The 14,063-nt window shown below is 37.9% G+C and overlaps 1 protein-coding gene across 6 annotated transcripts in view; it reads right to left on the bottom strand.

Annotated features, from left to right (window-relative positions):
* The window catches only part of exoc6 (exocyst complex component 6), a 23,094-nt gene extending 10,186 nt beyond the window's left edge, over window positions 1-12,908 (bottom strand). For 2 of the 6 annotated variants that reach the window (XM_017034657.2, XM_008314154.3), the window contains exons 1-18: window positions 12,681-12,906; window positions 8,559-8,730; window positions 7,720-7,767; window positions 6,976-7,066; window positions 6,415-6,460; window positions 4,862-4,915; window positions 4,510-4,660; window positions 4,269-4,424; window positions 4,069-4,137; window positions 3,855-3,938; window positions 3,677-3,723; window positions 3,469-3,589; window positions 1,426-1,497; window positions 1,202-1,299; window positions 918-1,023; window positions 433-542; window positions 227-338; window positions 6-140 (exon numbers count right to left, since the gene is read on the bottom strand). In XM_017034657.2, the coding sequence (XP_016890146.1) occupies window positions 6-140; window positions 227-338; window positions 433-542; window positions 918-1,023; window positions 1,202-1,299; window positions 1,426-1,497; window positions 3,469-3,589; window positions 3,677-3,723; window positions 3,855-3,938; window positions 4,069-4,137; window positions 4,269-4,424; window positions 4,510-4,660; window positions 4,862-4,915; window positions 6,415-6,460; window positions 6,976-7,066; window positions 7,720-7,767; window positions 8,559-8,730; window positions 12,681-12,820 (1,812 nt within the window). In that variant the 5' untranslated portion in view covers window positions 12,821-12,906. Of the gene's footprint in view, window positions 1-5; window positions 141-226; window positions 339-432; window positions 543-917; window positions 1,024-1,201; window positions 1,300-1,425; window positions 1,498-3,468; window positions 3,590-3,676; window positions 3,724-3,854; window positions 3,939-4,068; window positions 4,138-4,268; window positions 4,425-4,509; window positions 4,661-4,861; window positions 4,916-6,414; window positions 6,461-6,975; window positions 7,067-7,719; window positions 7,768-8,558; window positions 8,731-11,655; window positions 12,046-12,680 lie in introns of those variants that run through there. The other 4 variants (XM_008314153.3, XM_008314155.3, XM_008314148.3 and 1 more) reach the window with 4 other exon arrangements.
* Window positions 12,909-14,063: the final 1,155 nt, after the last annotated feature.

Here is a 14,063-nt window from a genome sequence, read left to right as displayed (position 1 = left end):
TTCACCTTGAACGTGGATAATCCATACAGTCTCGTTGTGTGAACGGTTTCAGGGGAGACGTTTGTGATGTTGGTTATAAACTCCTCTAGATACCTGCAGGCCTGCTCCAGGTGGGTGGTGTTAATAATGATCTGCACCAGCTACAAAAACACATGTAGAAAGTTGTTAAGTTAATCCACAAAAAAAACTCTACGTTTAGTCAATGTGTAGCATGTTATGCTAGAACCTCAGTCAGTCCAATGTGAGGCTTTTTGATGAGGTTTTGCAGACAGCAGCTGAGCGTTCTCGTCAGCAGCAGGTTGGTGGATTTTCTCAGCATGTCATCAATTTCTGTTGAACTGGAAGAACATACGTACACAGAAATGGTGGGTCACAATCACAAAGACGGATGGAGAGAGACAGTGTGTGTATGTCAGGTGTACTGTGTGGTACCTGCGATGTAATGACTCTGAGAACTTGAGGCTGGCGTAAATGAACTCTTTGACCTGTGTGTAGATCTGAGGGACAGACTGGGACATCGGCAGCTTCTTTGGAAAGTCCTGCTGCTCATGAACACAGATGGTGTTACAGAAAAGTCATCAACCAAGACATATTGATAGATACATATGTATATACTAACTGCTTCACAGCCAATCTAAAGACTTTCAAAATAGTATGTATAGAGTCAGTATATTTTAAATGGGGCTGTGAAAAGAATTTGGAGTTATTAAGTTTATTAAGTTATTAATTACAGGGTAGCTGTGGATAATCACAATTATACATGATTAATCGTGATCATACAAAATCATGATTACATTTCATTAATCAAGATAAGATAAATAACATTCCTGAATATGTCAAAAATGTAATTAAAAAAATGTAATTAAAAAACAAAAAAATTAGAATTTTGTGAACTTAATCTTTCCTAAAGTGCATACCTTCTCTATCTCTGCGTCATGGAAGGGAAATCGACTGACAACCAGTCTGTATTCTTCTTCTGTCTCCACGGGGATTGGGCTGTAGTTGTCCAACTCAAAGATCTCCCTAGGAATAGAAGCATTTTCACAATTACATCTCTCTTTTTCTTATAAGGGGTTTATACATTATTTTAATCATATGAAGAACATAAGTGCATAGACATCTCTTTCTACAATACAAACATCAGTGTTAACCCATGGGTCTTAATCCACTGACTTCACTTTATTTTTTACATCCAGCTCACCTGAAAACCAGGGCCCACTTCTTCAGCAAGGTTTCGTTGTACTGGTCTCTGACCTCAAACAGCAGGTCAAACAGACGGTTCACTGGGAAACCATAGTCCTGTTCTCACACACACACACACACACACACACACACACACACACACACAGGAAGCCAAGTGTGTTCAGAACAGTTGTTCTGTGCAGAACCAGCAGATGTTCACAGGGAGAGCAGCTGTGTACAAACCTGTAGTGTGTCTGCAAAGATGACAATAAGGTTTTTCAGTTCCAGGACCAGGTCTGGGTCCTCACAATAAGACTGAGAAGAAAACATAGTCAACAGTCAATAAACAGTCAATTTAAAGTGTTAATTAAGTTAATTATTAAGTTAATTATAGGCCAGGTAGGTTTATCTTTTACAACCTTTTTGTTACTGTGGATCAATTTGTGCAGATTTAAAACAGATAATTTATACATCTAAGCATGTGTCAACACAGTGCTTTGGAATAGTTACAGGCTAAATAAGGTTTGTGTATTTCACATTTTTGGCCTTTTAAGGTTGCTTACATTCATAAATATATTAGAACATGTGCAGTTGTTTTCTCCGTGTAACTTTTGCTTATACCTGCTGCCTTTAAGTGACTAGCAGTTTGCTACATTTACAACTCTAAAAGTGCTTTTGTAATTGATATGCTTTACATTAAACTTAAGGGGAAGTCAATGCATTTCAGGGACATTGTACTCATTGACTGTGCTAATTATTGTCACAGCTACACTTGTAAATTTCGAGGATGACGCGCTGATAGATAAAGCCTGTCAGGAATAACAGCAGTTAGTAATTGGGAGGGGCTCAGCCCACACCAAGACAGTCCCCTCTATTTTTGGGGAGTGATTTATGACCCTGAAAACAGAAGCAGTGGACTCCCTTAACACTACTGCCACAAGTATCCTGCCAAACACGGGGAGGGTGTAAATCAACAGGGTGAATCAACACAGGCAGAGATTTGAAGTAAAGCAGCGGCTGCCTGCCTGTCTGTTTACTCAGACACACGCAGACACACAAACATGTCAACAATTAGCTGCAGGCTCTGCTAAACAGTAGCTCATCAATGCAGTGTCACGCCTCTTTCACACCCAGAAAAAAATATAATAAAAAACCATTAAAAGTATTTGGATTCTATACCTTTTTGGCTCTTTTTCTAAAGGTTTGAAGGGTTTTTATTGGTACTCAGCAGTGAAATTAATTAATTTCAGTGTCACAGTCACCCTGTCAGTGTTTTTGTTTTCATCGTCTCGTGATGACGCAACCCGAAGAAAAAAATATTTTCATTCTCAATGATGGTTATAACTCCTTCACTTCTCTAGTGTACAACAGATATATGGAATATTTGTTTCTATAAGTTGTCCTTAAAAAAAGTTCACAGTAACTACAAATACAAAGTATATTAACAGTTTTTTAGGTGATCATCCCATGGATACAAGACATTTCTAGCATGTCACGGCCTGAGCTGTGGCTCAGCAGAGGGGCTACAAGCCCGGGGGGGCATGGATCCATTGTGAAGTCTCCTCACCCCTCACTGTGTGGCCCATTCTCTAGCCTGTTAGCATAATCCCCTGGGTCATTTACAACTGACTAGGACCCAGTGTTCTAGGAATATGCCTTCTTAATCTGCGGTTATTGTTGCAATCTGTCTCTCATTAAGGCCCCAATGACCTGCTCTTTGGCTGCATGCGTATGTGTGTTTTGACCTCTTCTCTTGTGAGTGACATCATTGGTTTGTTAGTGGGTGTGCTGACCTCCACAGTGGCCTCTGTGGGTGTGTGTGTATGTGACACAGAGAGTGAATGAAGGTTCTTCCAGGATAAATAGATCCACAGCAGGCTCTATTATCACTTAACTTTCAACAGTCTTCATCTTATTTAAGGCCAGCTCCCTGCTGGCATTGTCTGTGTGTATGTGTTAATGTATGTGTGTGAGACCAATGCTATCTGTGCTAGTCAGGACGAGCTACATCGTATATGACTGTTCTGTTATCTACAGTTTGTCTTTTTATAGATATTAGGTTCAGTGGAAGTTTTTTCAAGCAGGAGGAATTTGGAACAAGGATTTAGTTTCACTGAGGTTAAAAAGTTTTCAAATTTCAGACACTTATTACCTTATATTTTATAATGGTAGAAAAGTAGAAACAGTTTAAACAAATGCCAATAAATTAATCTCAACAGGTTTTTGTTAAATATGTTTATGGTGATGGCTTTTTTGCTATGTGTGTGTGTGCGTGATGGCACCTACAGAATGTGTGCGGAGAACAGCGATGATCTTAGACAGGGCCATGTTCCACAGTTCGTCAGTGAAAGCTCTAGTCACCAGCCCGTATGTGGCATGAAGGATGTGATCCTCCACAACAAAAAACCTGGTCAGAGATACAACAGTTTGCTTAGTGGAATGTAGAAAGACGAAAAATTCAGAGACAATGAAATGAAGATGTGAACCATCTCACCCTACGATCTGATTGAAGTATCGCCTGTAGCCTTCAACTGTCTCGTGCTGAAGAAACACAAATATATGAATAATAATGGAAGCAGTTTACGTCATATGTACAAATGATGAGAAATTGATGATGAAATAGTACCTTCATCATCTTGGTACATGGGAGACTGTGTTCTATGTGCACTCACCATGTTTGCCTGTGGCTGCAGCACCAGCCTGGCCTGTTTTTTTCTCTGCTTCCTGTAGTAGTTTTCAAATGTTTCTCTGTCACCCTGCAGACACATACACACACACACACACACAAAAACAGATTTAAGTTATAAAAAGATCAGCTGTTGTGTAAAATAAACGGTTAAAAAAATGTACACTTGTGAACTGAAAAATAATGTCAAGTAAACTTACCAGCACAGTGTAAATGTGTAAACATCTGTAGACGGGTGAGAAGTCTACTAGGTCCTGAACTGTGAGAACCTGTCAAATGCACAGGCGATAAACAATTTTGTCCAATATTTCTGCTTAAAAAATGCAACCTTTTTCTTCACAGGCATTTACATTAGGTGGTTAAAAGTATAAAACATAAGAGATGCATGTTTTGTCATTACCTCATCGTCCACTTCGTCGTCTTCTCCTGCGTCGTCCTCCATCTTCAGTCCATTGTGAGTGTGTGTTCGTCCATTAAGAGAATACACAGGCTTAGCAAAGTGGCCCGAGCTAGCCTGCTTCACTACCACACTGTTGAAGTTCCTGTGCAGCTGTGCCTGGAGTGACATCACACAGAAAGTTCAGCTGGTGCATATGTGTAACAATGACAGAGAGAAATCTTTGACCATCAAACCCTCATACCTGTCTCATGGCAGCCTCTCCAACCTTGTCAGAATGTTTTCTAATGCTTTCAAGGAAGTCCTTGAGGTCGGACATGGATATTTCCTTGATCTCTTCTCTCAGTCTGGGTAGATTTTCAGCCATGATTTGACAGAACCTGTACTGCCCCACCCTGAATCGACCCAGATGAAGATTCAGTTGAGATCAGCTAAAGTTGTACTGAAGATTTAGGAGTTCAAACACATTCTATGGGGAGATGGATTTTAACTTTGGAGCTAAAGGGCTATAAAATTGTATTTGGGACTATTCCATCTTTAAGCTGCAAGGTATTCTGAGGATTAACAAAGCTCATATCTTATAGAGATAATATTACCTGGGAATATAGACCTTCTCTAGCTGCTCCATGGTTTTTAAGGCAGCATAGTATCTGCAGGCAAAAGAAGAGAAGCATCCTGTTCACTTGTGTTAATAAGAAACCTGTCTGTCCAGGCACAGACATAGGCCTGTCATGTCAACACCATTATTGTCATTTCTCAAAAAGAGTGCCAAACATACAATGTCACTTTGCTTTGCATTATCCTGAAAATCCTGTTTTGGATTTGTTTGAGTAGCATTAGTTAAAGTGGATGAGTTTAAATATTTTGGGTCAACGATCCAGAGTAATGATGAATGCATAAGAAAGGTGAAGAAAAGGGTGCAGCAAGGTGGAATGGATGGAGACATGACATGAGCAGAACAATGTTAAATCATCTGCCACATTATATGCAGTTCAGGGACTTTTTCTTTGTGTCATTTCTCAGAACGAAAACTGTGTTCTGAAGAAATTGAGGTTCACCATAGTTTGCACACATCACCAGGGTTCAGCCTTGGGTCAGTGTGCTGGGCTCCCATCGTTAGACTAACAGGCAGGCCCTGAACACATCTAGTTGGTCGGTGAGTGTGTGTTAAATGTGTTGTTTCCGCTTCAACAGAAGGGAACACATCAACTTTAAATAGTGAAGGTTTGTCAGAGTGCAGGACACCATCCAGGACAGAAGGCATAAAAGCTGCCAAGAGGCAGAAGAATGGAACTGAATGTGACCTGGTTGTCAGCATAAACACTTATATATAGCTGCAGTGTATAAGCCATGTCATTACTGCCTAAAGGACCCTGCACGCACACACATCCCACAAGGTGACCAGAGTGGTCTAATTGGCTGTGACAGTGCTGAAGTGAGGGGCCTTGTTCTTAACAAGGCTACACTGAGGGTCAATTGTCCTGCCAGAAAATGGCCTCTTCCTTTGATACGCATTAATGAACAAGAAAGAGTCATTATTTTCCTGTCTGAAGTGAACTCTCCTCTCATCTTATATAGAAACACGTAAATGTGGACAAACACCAAGTTCATGGGGTAAAGAAAAGTTCAGCCAAACCCAGGAAGAGGTGACAAGTTAGTGGAAAAACCTAAAAGTGTTGACTGTGGATGAATTAAAATGCTTTATTTGTATCTGGATTTCAATTGGTAAAATGAGGTATAAAATACAAATTAAAATCTGGAAACAACGTTAATATGGAATAAAAACATTGATAAAAAAATGATAAAGTGACAAAATGAGCAGAACAGATAGAAAATAGCAACGAACATTTTGATGTGCCAAAAGAACAGCCAACTTTTCTTTATTCAAAACATTAAAATGTTATAAAGAAAAAGTTGATTAAATTAAATATAATCACCAATTATAGCAGAAATAGCTCGAACAGACAACAAATAGCTTTGTTGGCCAATAACTTAAGTAAAAAAAACATAAGGCTAAAGATGGCTAAATATTTACAATATAAAATACAACTATAAATGGATGAAGCTAGAAATTGACAAGCTTAAAAAAAAACAAACAGCAAACACAAGGTGTTGTATTTAACATTTAACAGCATACAGTAGATGTTACCTTTTAGATTCCAGCTGCTCCTTTAGTTTGCTGTACATTTCTAGTACTGTAGAATGAAACAAAGTAAGAGAAAAAATTAAAAAGATGTCACTATTATTTATAACTTTGTATCAAAAAGTTATTGGTAAAGCTTTCCATATGCTATTTCCATTTTAGCTGGCTGTTGGTGACACAATCAGCTGGATTTTCCATTATTTGTGTTGTATATTTACCACAAACCTTGATTATTAATCACATTAATGGGAACCTAAAAGAGGTCACTTTCTTCATTTGACTAATGTGAGTGAATTAGTTCTGGCATTTCCACTGTTTCCTTCTATAATTGATTGCACTAAATTAGCCTTTTGTGATAAGATAGAAAGCATTCAAACACACTTATTTCACATTCAAATGGTCAGATAAGATCTTATCTGAGATCAGCTGGGTGTGTTACCTAATTAGGACAATTAGGTACACACAACACACACACAACATGTGCATAATGTTAAAAATAGTTCTGCGTAAACACTTAAAAAAGTGTAAAAAGTGACCTTCTCTCCGACATGCAGTCAGCTGCAGTACCTGGGATACAGAGCTGGAGCTTCTCAACCGTAGTGGCCATGTTTCTCTGCTGGATCCGACAGCATATTACCTCCTGCGTCTGGGCTGTCACCTGAGGGAAGGAACATGCAATGGAGGGAGACAATGAGGGAGAGGTCGTCACCACCAGCGTTACTGGCTGGGTTAAAGAACGGTCATGTCTGAGGCAGAACTGTCTCATCAGTTTATAAGACTGCGTGAGTTCTGACAGTCAGCACAGTCAAATGTTACTGCATATTCATGCATAAGGGCCCAGAGACAGAAACGAGGCCAGGCTCTGAACCTGATGTCCTGAGAATGTCAGGAACTCTCTTTGAAATTCTCACAAAGGAAGCGTTTATTGACACACACACAGACACACACACACACACACACACACATATATATATATATATATATATATAGTGAACTGCTTGAAAGATTATTTTCAGTAGCACATGTATTACTATTGTTACCTACTGATGATCACTAATGATTCGTTAGGAAATGAAATTGATAAAATTAAATGAGAATATTAGCAAATGAAAACTAAGGAAAGCAAAACATTAACCAAAACATAGCTTGAATTTAGCCTAGAAATAGGTTTACAGTCACAAAAATTTAGCTACAATTTAGATAGTTGACTTAAAGTTAGACTGGGAACAGGTAAATGTTATCTAAAAGAAAGAAAACATTTGATAAAACATCCCATAATTGATCCATAATTGATAATTTGCCCAGACTTACATCCCTCCCAGCTTCTTGTAGTCTTCGATTAGTGTCTGTAACTTGACCCTAAAAACACAAACACACACACACATAAGTTCAACTGTTCACTCCTAATGTGTAACTTTGAATTTAAGTACCACTTATATTTACTTACACAGAACTGCTATTGTATCCAATACATTTATATGTGTCTCATTATCAACATAATATAATTATAATAATACTAATAATAAGAGACAAAAAATCACATCCCCTATGACAGACATTAATTTTGATTGTTTTTGATATTTATTCACAATTTGATATATTGTACCGTATTTGAGTGATTGAATCAGTATTAGTCAGAGTTAAACATGTTGTCACGTCTCTCTGCTTTCTCCCTCCATCTGTGCTCCCTCTCTACCTCCCACCCACCACACAGTAGCTCAGCCTTGTAATAAGCTCATTGTCAACCAAAGGGCAAGAGCTTGGGCTGGAACATTTGAATTAACCAGGCAGTGGAGACCTGAACTCATCACTGGTGCACTGATGGCTTGTGACGGTTCTTTTCTCACAGATTGTGACAAACCTGACAATTCCAAGGGAATCTTTGAACCCTCTGCTGCCGTCACACAGCTACATGCCATGACCCAATTGAGTGGTCGGGTTTTTTGATGATTCGTCCAACAGTGAAGCTTTCAGATGAAACAGACAGATTGCATAAATGACTAATCGTTTTCATCCTGTAATGGTTTGGCACCAGATCAAAACTGAACCGTAACCTAGCTATTTATAAACACAGTGTCATCACTAATAAAATCTGACCCACTACAAAAAGGGAGAAATAACCAGTGGGACGTCAGTTTAAATGTTTTCACCATGAGTTTTTCTGCATCTGTGCGGACTTTGAGGAGCTCCGTGATGGCGTCCACAAAGCCTTGGTGGTGGAAATTGCACATCTTCTCAATCTCACGGTCATGGTTTCTTATCCTGGCGTCCAGCTTTTCCATAAAACGCTTGTGGGCATTGGGCTGGTCATCGTAAATAGACCTGAATGAAAGAAAGAAGGTGAGAATAAAAAAGAGCCAGAACAAAAGCAAATCCATCAACTCTAAGCCTGTAAATGCACGAAAACCCATGAAGTGAGTCCACGATTCAGAGATAAGGAAACATCTTATGATATTGAATCATTGCTGAAAACTGCTTCACAGCAACCCAAAACCCACAGTAGAATTGCTAAAATGCGTGTACCAAATTTGGCCTGTACTTTCTAAACTAACAGGAACTTGGCCTTTTTTTGACACATGTAACATATCATTTCAGATTGTTTAACACTTAAACAAAAAGAAGAAACCAATCCATTTATAGTGATATAACTGTGACTAAAATTATATTCTGAAACAGGAAATGGCAGTGAGCATTTTCACAACTACAGTTAATCTTTTTTTGTAAGTTAGCATATATTGACATATAAAAGGGAAGGAAAACCGAAACGTCACGTCAATGTCATCAATATTTTGTGAATGCACTAGTAACAATGCAGTAAAGGTGAACTTCACGTGGACTTCTATTCAACATAACTGGTGTTCTACATTATTCTGAAAACTGTTGTTAAGTTGTTGCAGTGTTAAAAATCATCTCCGTTCAGATTTAAAAACAAAGATAATAAGTAATTATTTTTAATTTAAAATGTAATGCACAGAAAACTATTGAGAAAAGATCAATGTCTTCAAAACAGTCTCCGGGAGCGCATCCTTTAACATTCCTTGTATAACAGTGCCATCTAGTGGAGACATTAAGCGGTATCTCGAACGGCCAGAAAAAAAAGGCTTTTTGAACAAACCTGTTCACACTACATACAACACAGTAAAATTGTGATTAAGTCAAAGAATAAATCACTGTTGAATTGGTTAAAAAAATTAAAACAGCATTTAAAAATGACATGACAGGCGTCCTCTTTCCTGCCATTAATAATTGAAAGCAGGTGTTTGCTGAAACAAGTACAAGATTTCTTCCTGCTTCCTGTCAGGACAGGAAACTAACTCTAGTCACTGCAATGCAAACAATATGCTTCAACACTATTCACGTCAACATGTCATCTATCAGTCATCTCAGCAACCCCAATGTGGGATTTTTTTTTTTACAACTTCCATGTGTTATGCTACATTCCAGAAAACTCAGGAGACTATATACTATAGGGTAGATGTTCCAATTTATTTGGTTAAGATTTTTTGTAATATTCTAAATGATACGTAGGCAAGTTTGCACTTGACTTCAGGGGAATAAATGTTTAGTCTTTTACACTGATAGTGAGCCATAAAGAAGTATTGTTAACAAAGATTGGTCCCAGACTGGACTTTGGACAGGCTGGACAAGCCCGCTTCTTTAACACTGAGCATACACTGAATTTTCAAGGAGAGGCTTGGAAAATAAAATGCAACAGTTTGTTTTTTAAGACTTCTGGTTATCTGTGTCATCAGTTCAAATTACACTTAGTTTCAGTAATTTGAACTTACAGAGTTTCACCTCTTTTTTGTTTATTTGGAAACTGACCTCCAAGCACTACTGCCTTGAGAACATACTACAGTATACAGTACACTAAAAAGCAAAATTGTTACTTGATATCACTGACATAAATTTGTGACCATACAACTAACTGTACCATGTTGTCTATAAATGCTTTTCTTTCCAATGTAGGAGATTGCCTTGTTTATATCTTCTGTGGTTATCCTTAAAAATCTTTGACATCACTGTAAAGAAAATCTTGACCAAAGCATTAAGTGCAGAAATCATTCACACTGAACAACCAGTTCTGTAACTAAATGGCCTCTGCCAACCCGGTCACATGGTGAGTCAAATGAATGCAAATGTCTCTACCTTTCAGGATGATTTAGTTTAAGGCAGGGTTGTTTGTTTAAGTTTTCTTTCCTATTGGCAAATATTGTTCTTTAGCATAAGATACAGCAAATAATGAAATGCAACGCAGACCAGGAATTGTTTAAAGGAATGCACATTGACATGATGACAACCAAGAAATCACCATTAAACCAGTTAATTAAAATAAATAAGTTTCGAACTGTTCTTCACGATGCCACAATAAATATAATTAAAATAAAAAGACATTACATTACACATGCCTGTGTTCACAGCCACCCACTACGAACAATTAAGGGATTTTAATGTAAGGTGAATAGCAACGTTTGGTGTTTAAATAATACTCTTCTTATTGAGTGGACAGAAATACAGGAAGCAGGACTTGAATACAGGAAGTCGATCCCCAATTATATGGCCTGTTTGCACTGTGTTTGGGAGACAGACAGGAACTAATACTATCATTTACAGCTGAAGTCAGTTAATTAACACACTAATATGTCCAATAAATGTCTCTCGCTGTGGCCTTAAATACTGCCACAACCTACGCAGCATTTCGCACCACGTTAGCTCATGTCAGTGCTACATCAAATTTGACCCACGTATATTGACAAGGTGAAAACATTTTAATGTAATAACAAAACAACATCAAAAAGTCAGATTCATAAATCTGTACTAATGCCACATGACAGAGGAGTAAACTTTCTAATTTATCTCTTAAGCCAAAAGGAGGAACTAACCATAACCGTTAACTAACATCAGAGATGTTCTCAACCACACCCACAAATGATGTTTACATTAATGACAGGTCACCCTGTATACGTCAGAACAGAAGGTGTTCGGAAAAACGCACACTGATTAAAATAATTGTGATATATTTTAATGGCTGTAATTTTGCTCAGTGTGAGCTATTAGCCTGCTAGCTCACAGTCTCATCTCTGTTCAACCTCATATAGTGAAGAACAGATACTATTGGTGTTAGCTGCCGGTGGCTACGTTAGCTCGACTAGCTCACGAACAAAAGGTCTATCCGCGTAATAAATATGGCCATAAACATAAAGATTGGGACATTTGCACTTTTTGTGAGAAACGTTGTTTTCTCACCGAAGCGTGGGACCGACACAAGCCGTGTCGGTGCTTTCAATTTCCTGCAAAATCCGCTCGTGCTCCGTTATACACTCCAGGGTACCAGTGTCCGCCATGATTGTTGTGTGTGTATTGTTGCTGCTTCTGCTGTCGTTAATGCCACACTGCAGCTATAGCTGCAACGGTGAATCGGGTAGACATCCAACCCGAGGAGGGCGCTCTCTATAGCTGTCATGTCACAGATTTTATTACACTATTTAATTAATGCAAAAATATGTAGTTCCAGAAAGTAGGTACTTGTTCGTGACAAAACGTCACAAACCAAATAATATATCAAGAAAAATGACATGTTAGTTTACCGAAAACATTGTGCTTTTTTGAATAAATACTGTGATTGCAGTCAATTGTACTGTAGATCTTTCTATAACATAGTTTTAATTACACATGAAGCGCATTTATTAAATATATAATTTGATTTATACATTTTATTAATATTCTAGAACTTTTCTGCGCTAACTTTTAGATATTTTCCTGGCTATCTAAAAAGCTATTAACTTAGGTCAGTGATATTCTTGATATCAAAACAATAATATAGTTTGTTAACTTCATACTAAATACTTATTTTATATTTTGGTGGCTTTTTAGCCATTTATTATTTTGTTATCCTTTGAATGTCTTCTCTTGCTCTATCTCTTAGCTCAATGCTATGCATTTCCATATAATTATTAGTACACTTTATTAGTAGTACAATTTAAAGAACTGCATTGGTTTTAAATACTAGAGACCTGACAGAAAATATTGGTCAATAGAGTGAATTTGAATTTTTGTTTAAATAATTTTGTCCCATTTTCCATATTCCATAGTGTAATGCAAGTGTTTCTTGTTGTTCAAAATACATTTTTTTATTTACAAAATTATTTTTATTTTTCTGATGATAATTACTACAACAACCTTCTGGATTTACAAATATTCATTGATCAGAATTTAAATCAATGTCAACATTTGACCAATCAGCGGTAGCCCATGTTTGTGATAGAGATTACCTCAAGGTGGTTCCCAGTGGCAGATCCACTGATTCTAATTCTGCAAAAATATTCCCAAACACCTTCTCCTCTTCTTTACTGTTGTCATCATTTTGCCTGGGAGGTTCAGGCAAGGCAGCATGAACTCTATCTCTGGCCATTTCTGTGTCCACACACTCATGTGTATTGGACTAGGATCTCAGTGAGTGAGAGAGACAACACCAGGAGCTTTGAGTAGAGTGTGTGAGAGCAGGATGAATTCTAGGGCACCTGCTGTGGTCAGCAGAAAAAGAGGTGCAACAGGAAACAGAGACCTTGTGATTTACTGGACTTTGAAACCAATATTTTCAGTAGCTTTCTGTGTTTTAATGTTGTCCGCCTTTTATAAAACCACAATATAATGTTGAGAAAGGTGATTGTTATACAAAAAGGTGATTTTTTTAAAAGAAATTCATCAAATCTCTGAACATATCATGTACATGTTGTCAGCCATGTACTACAAATAATTAATGGTACAACAAGCACATCACATCAACATGTATGACAAACAGAAAGGTGACTGCATTCTCTTACATTATGTTTTGGAGTGGAGCAGCAGGCCTTGACCAGCCTACACAACCACTTTCTATTTCCTGCTATTCTTCTACAGAATGAATTGGGCCATTAGGAGTGTGGACGTCGTAGCTGACAATAAGCTCTTTACAAAAGCCCTGACTATGAGCTTCCTTATTGCTCTACCCAAAACAAGAAGTGACTCACATGTGCACACCCACACACACACACACACAAACAGAAGGGGAGAGAGTGGAGGGAGAAAACAAGAGAGAATAAATAGATTTCCATCAAAGAGAGGTGACAGACCTGTGTCTTCAAACTCTGTGCAGCTACAGAAATACTATTGTTTATCACTGATTGTAGAAATACATCAGATCACCCACTGCTGTGAGCAGAGATGTAGCAGGTTTGAGAAGTAGTAAATATTTTGGCCTGGTTATGTTGTGCCCCTTCCTGTCATTGTTGGGTCATATCAGCAAAAATGTCTTTACAACACAACAAACCAATTATTTCCTTAAGTAAATGTTAGACTAGACCGTGTAAACAGAGTATCAGCTACTTGTTTGTCTGTGTGGAGTTAAGATAACATCTCCCATGATCCCAAGCTGCTGAAAACCCTCTCCATATGCCATGTTAATTAATTGTAATGGCTGAGAAATCAACAAGAGTAGAAAATGGTAAACAATGTTGTTTTTGGTTGAAACCGATGCACATAAAACATCATTATTGTCTGGAGGTTGTGCACTGTTTCCTCTAGGACTACAGAGAAATCGCCTTATTTATTTATTTATTTTGTCATACATTCTGGACAAATAGAAACGTCTGTTAAAGTACGTCATCTTTTCAAGA

This window comes from Cynoglossus semilaevis, chromosome 8 (assembly GCF_000523025.1).
Source record: "Cynoglossus semilaevis isolate Cse_v1.0 chromosome 8, Cse_v1.0, whole genome shotgun sequence".
Lineage (NCBI taxonomy): Eukaryota > Metazoa > Chordata > Actinopteri > Pleuronectiformes > Cynoglossidae > Cynoglossus > Cynoglossus semilaevis.
The sequence above is the reverse complement of the archived record's forward strand: the minus strand, read 5'-3'. Positions and strand labels throughout refer to the sequence as shown.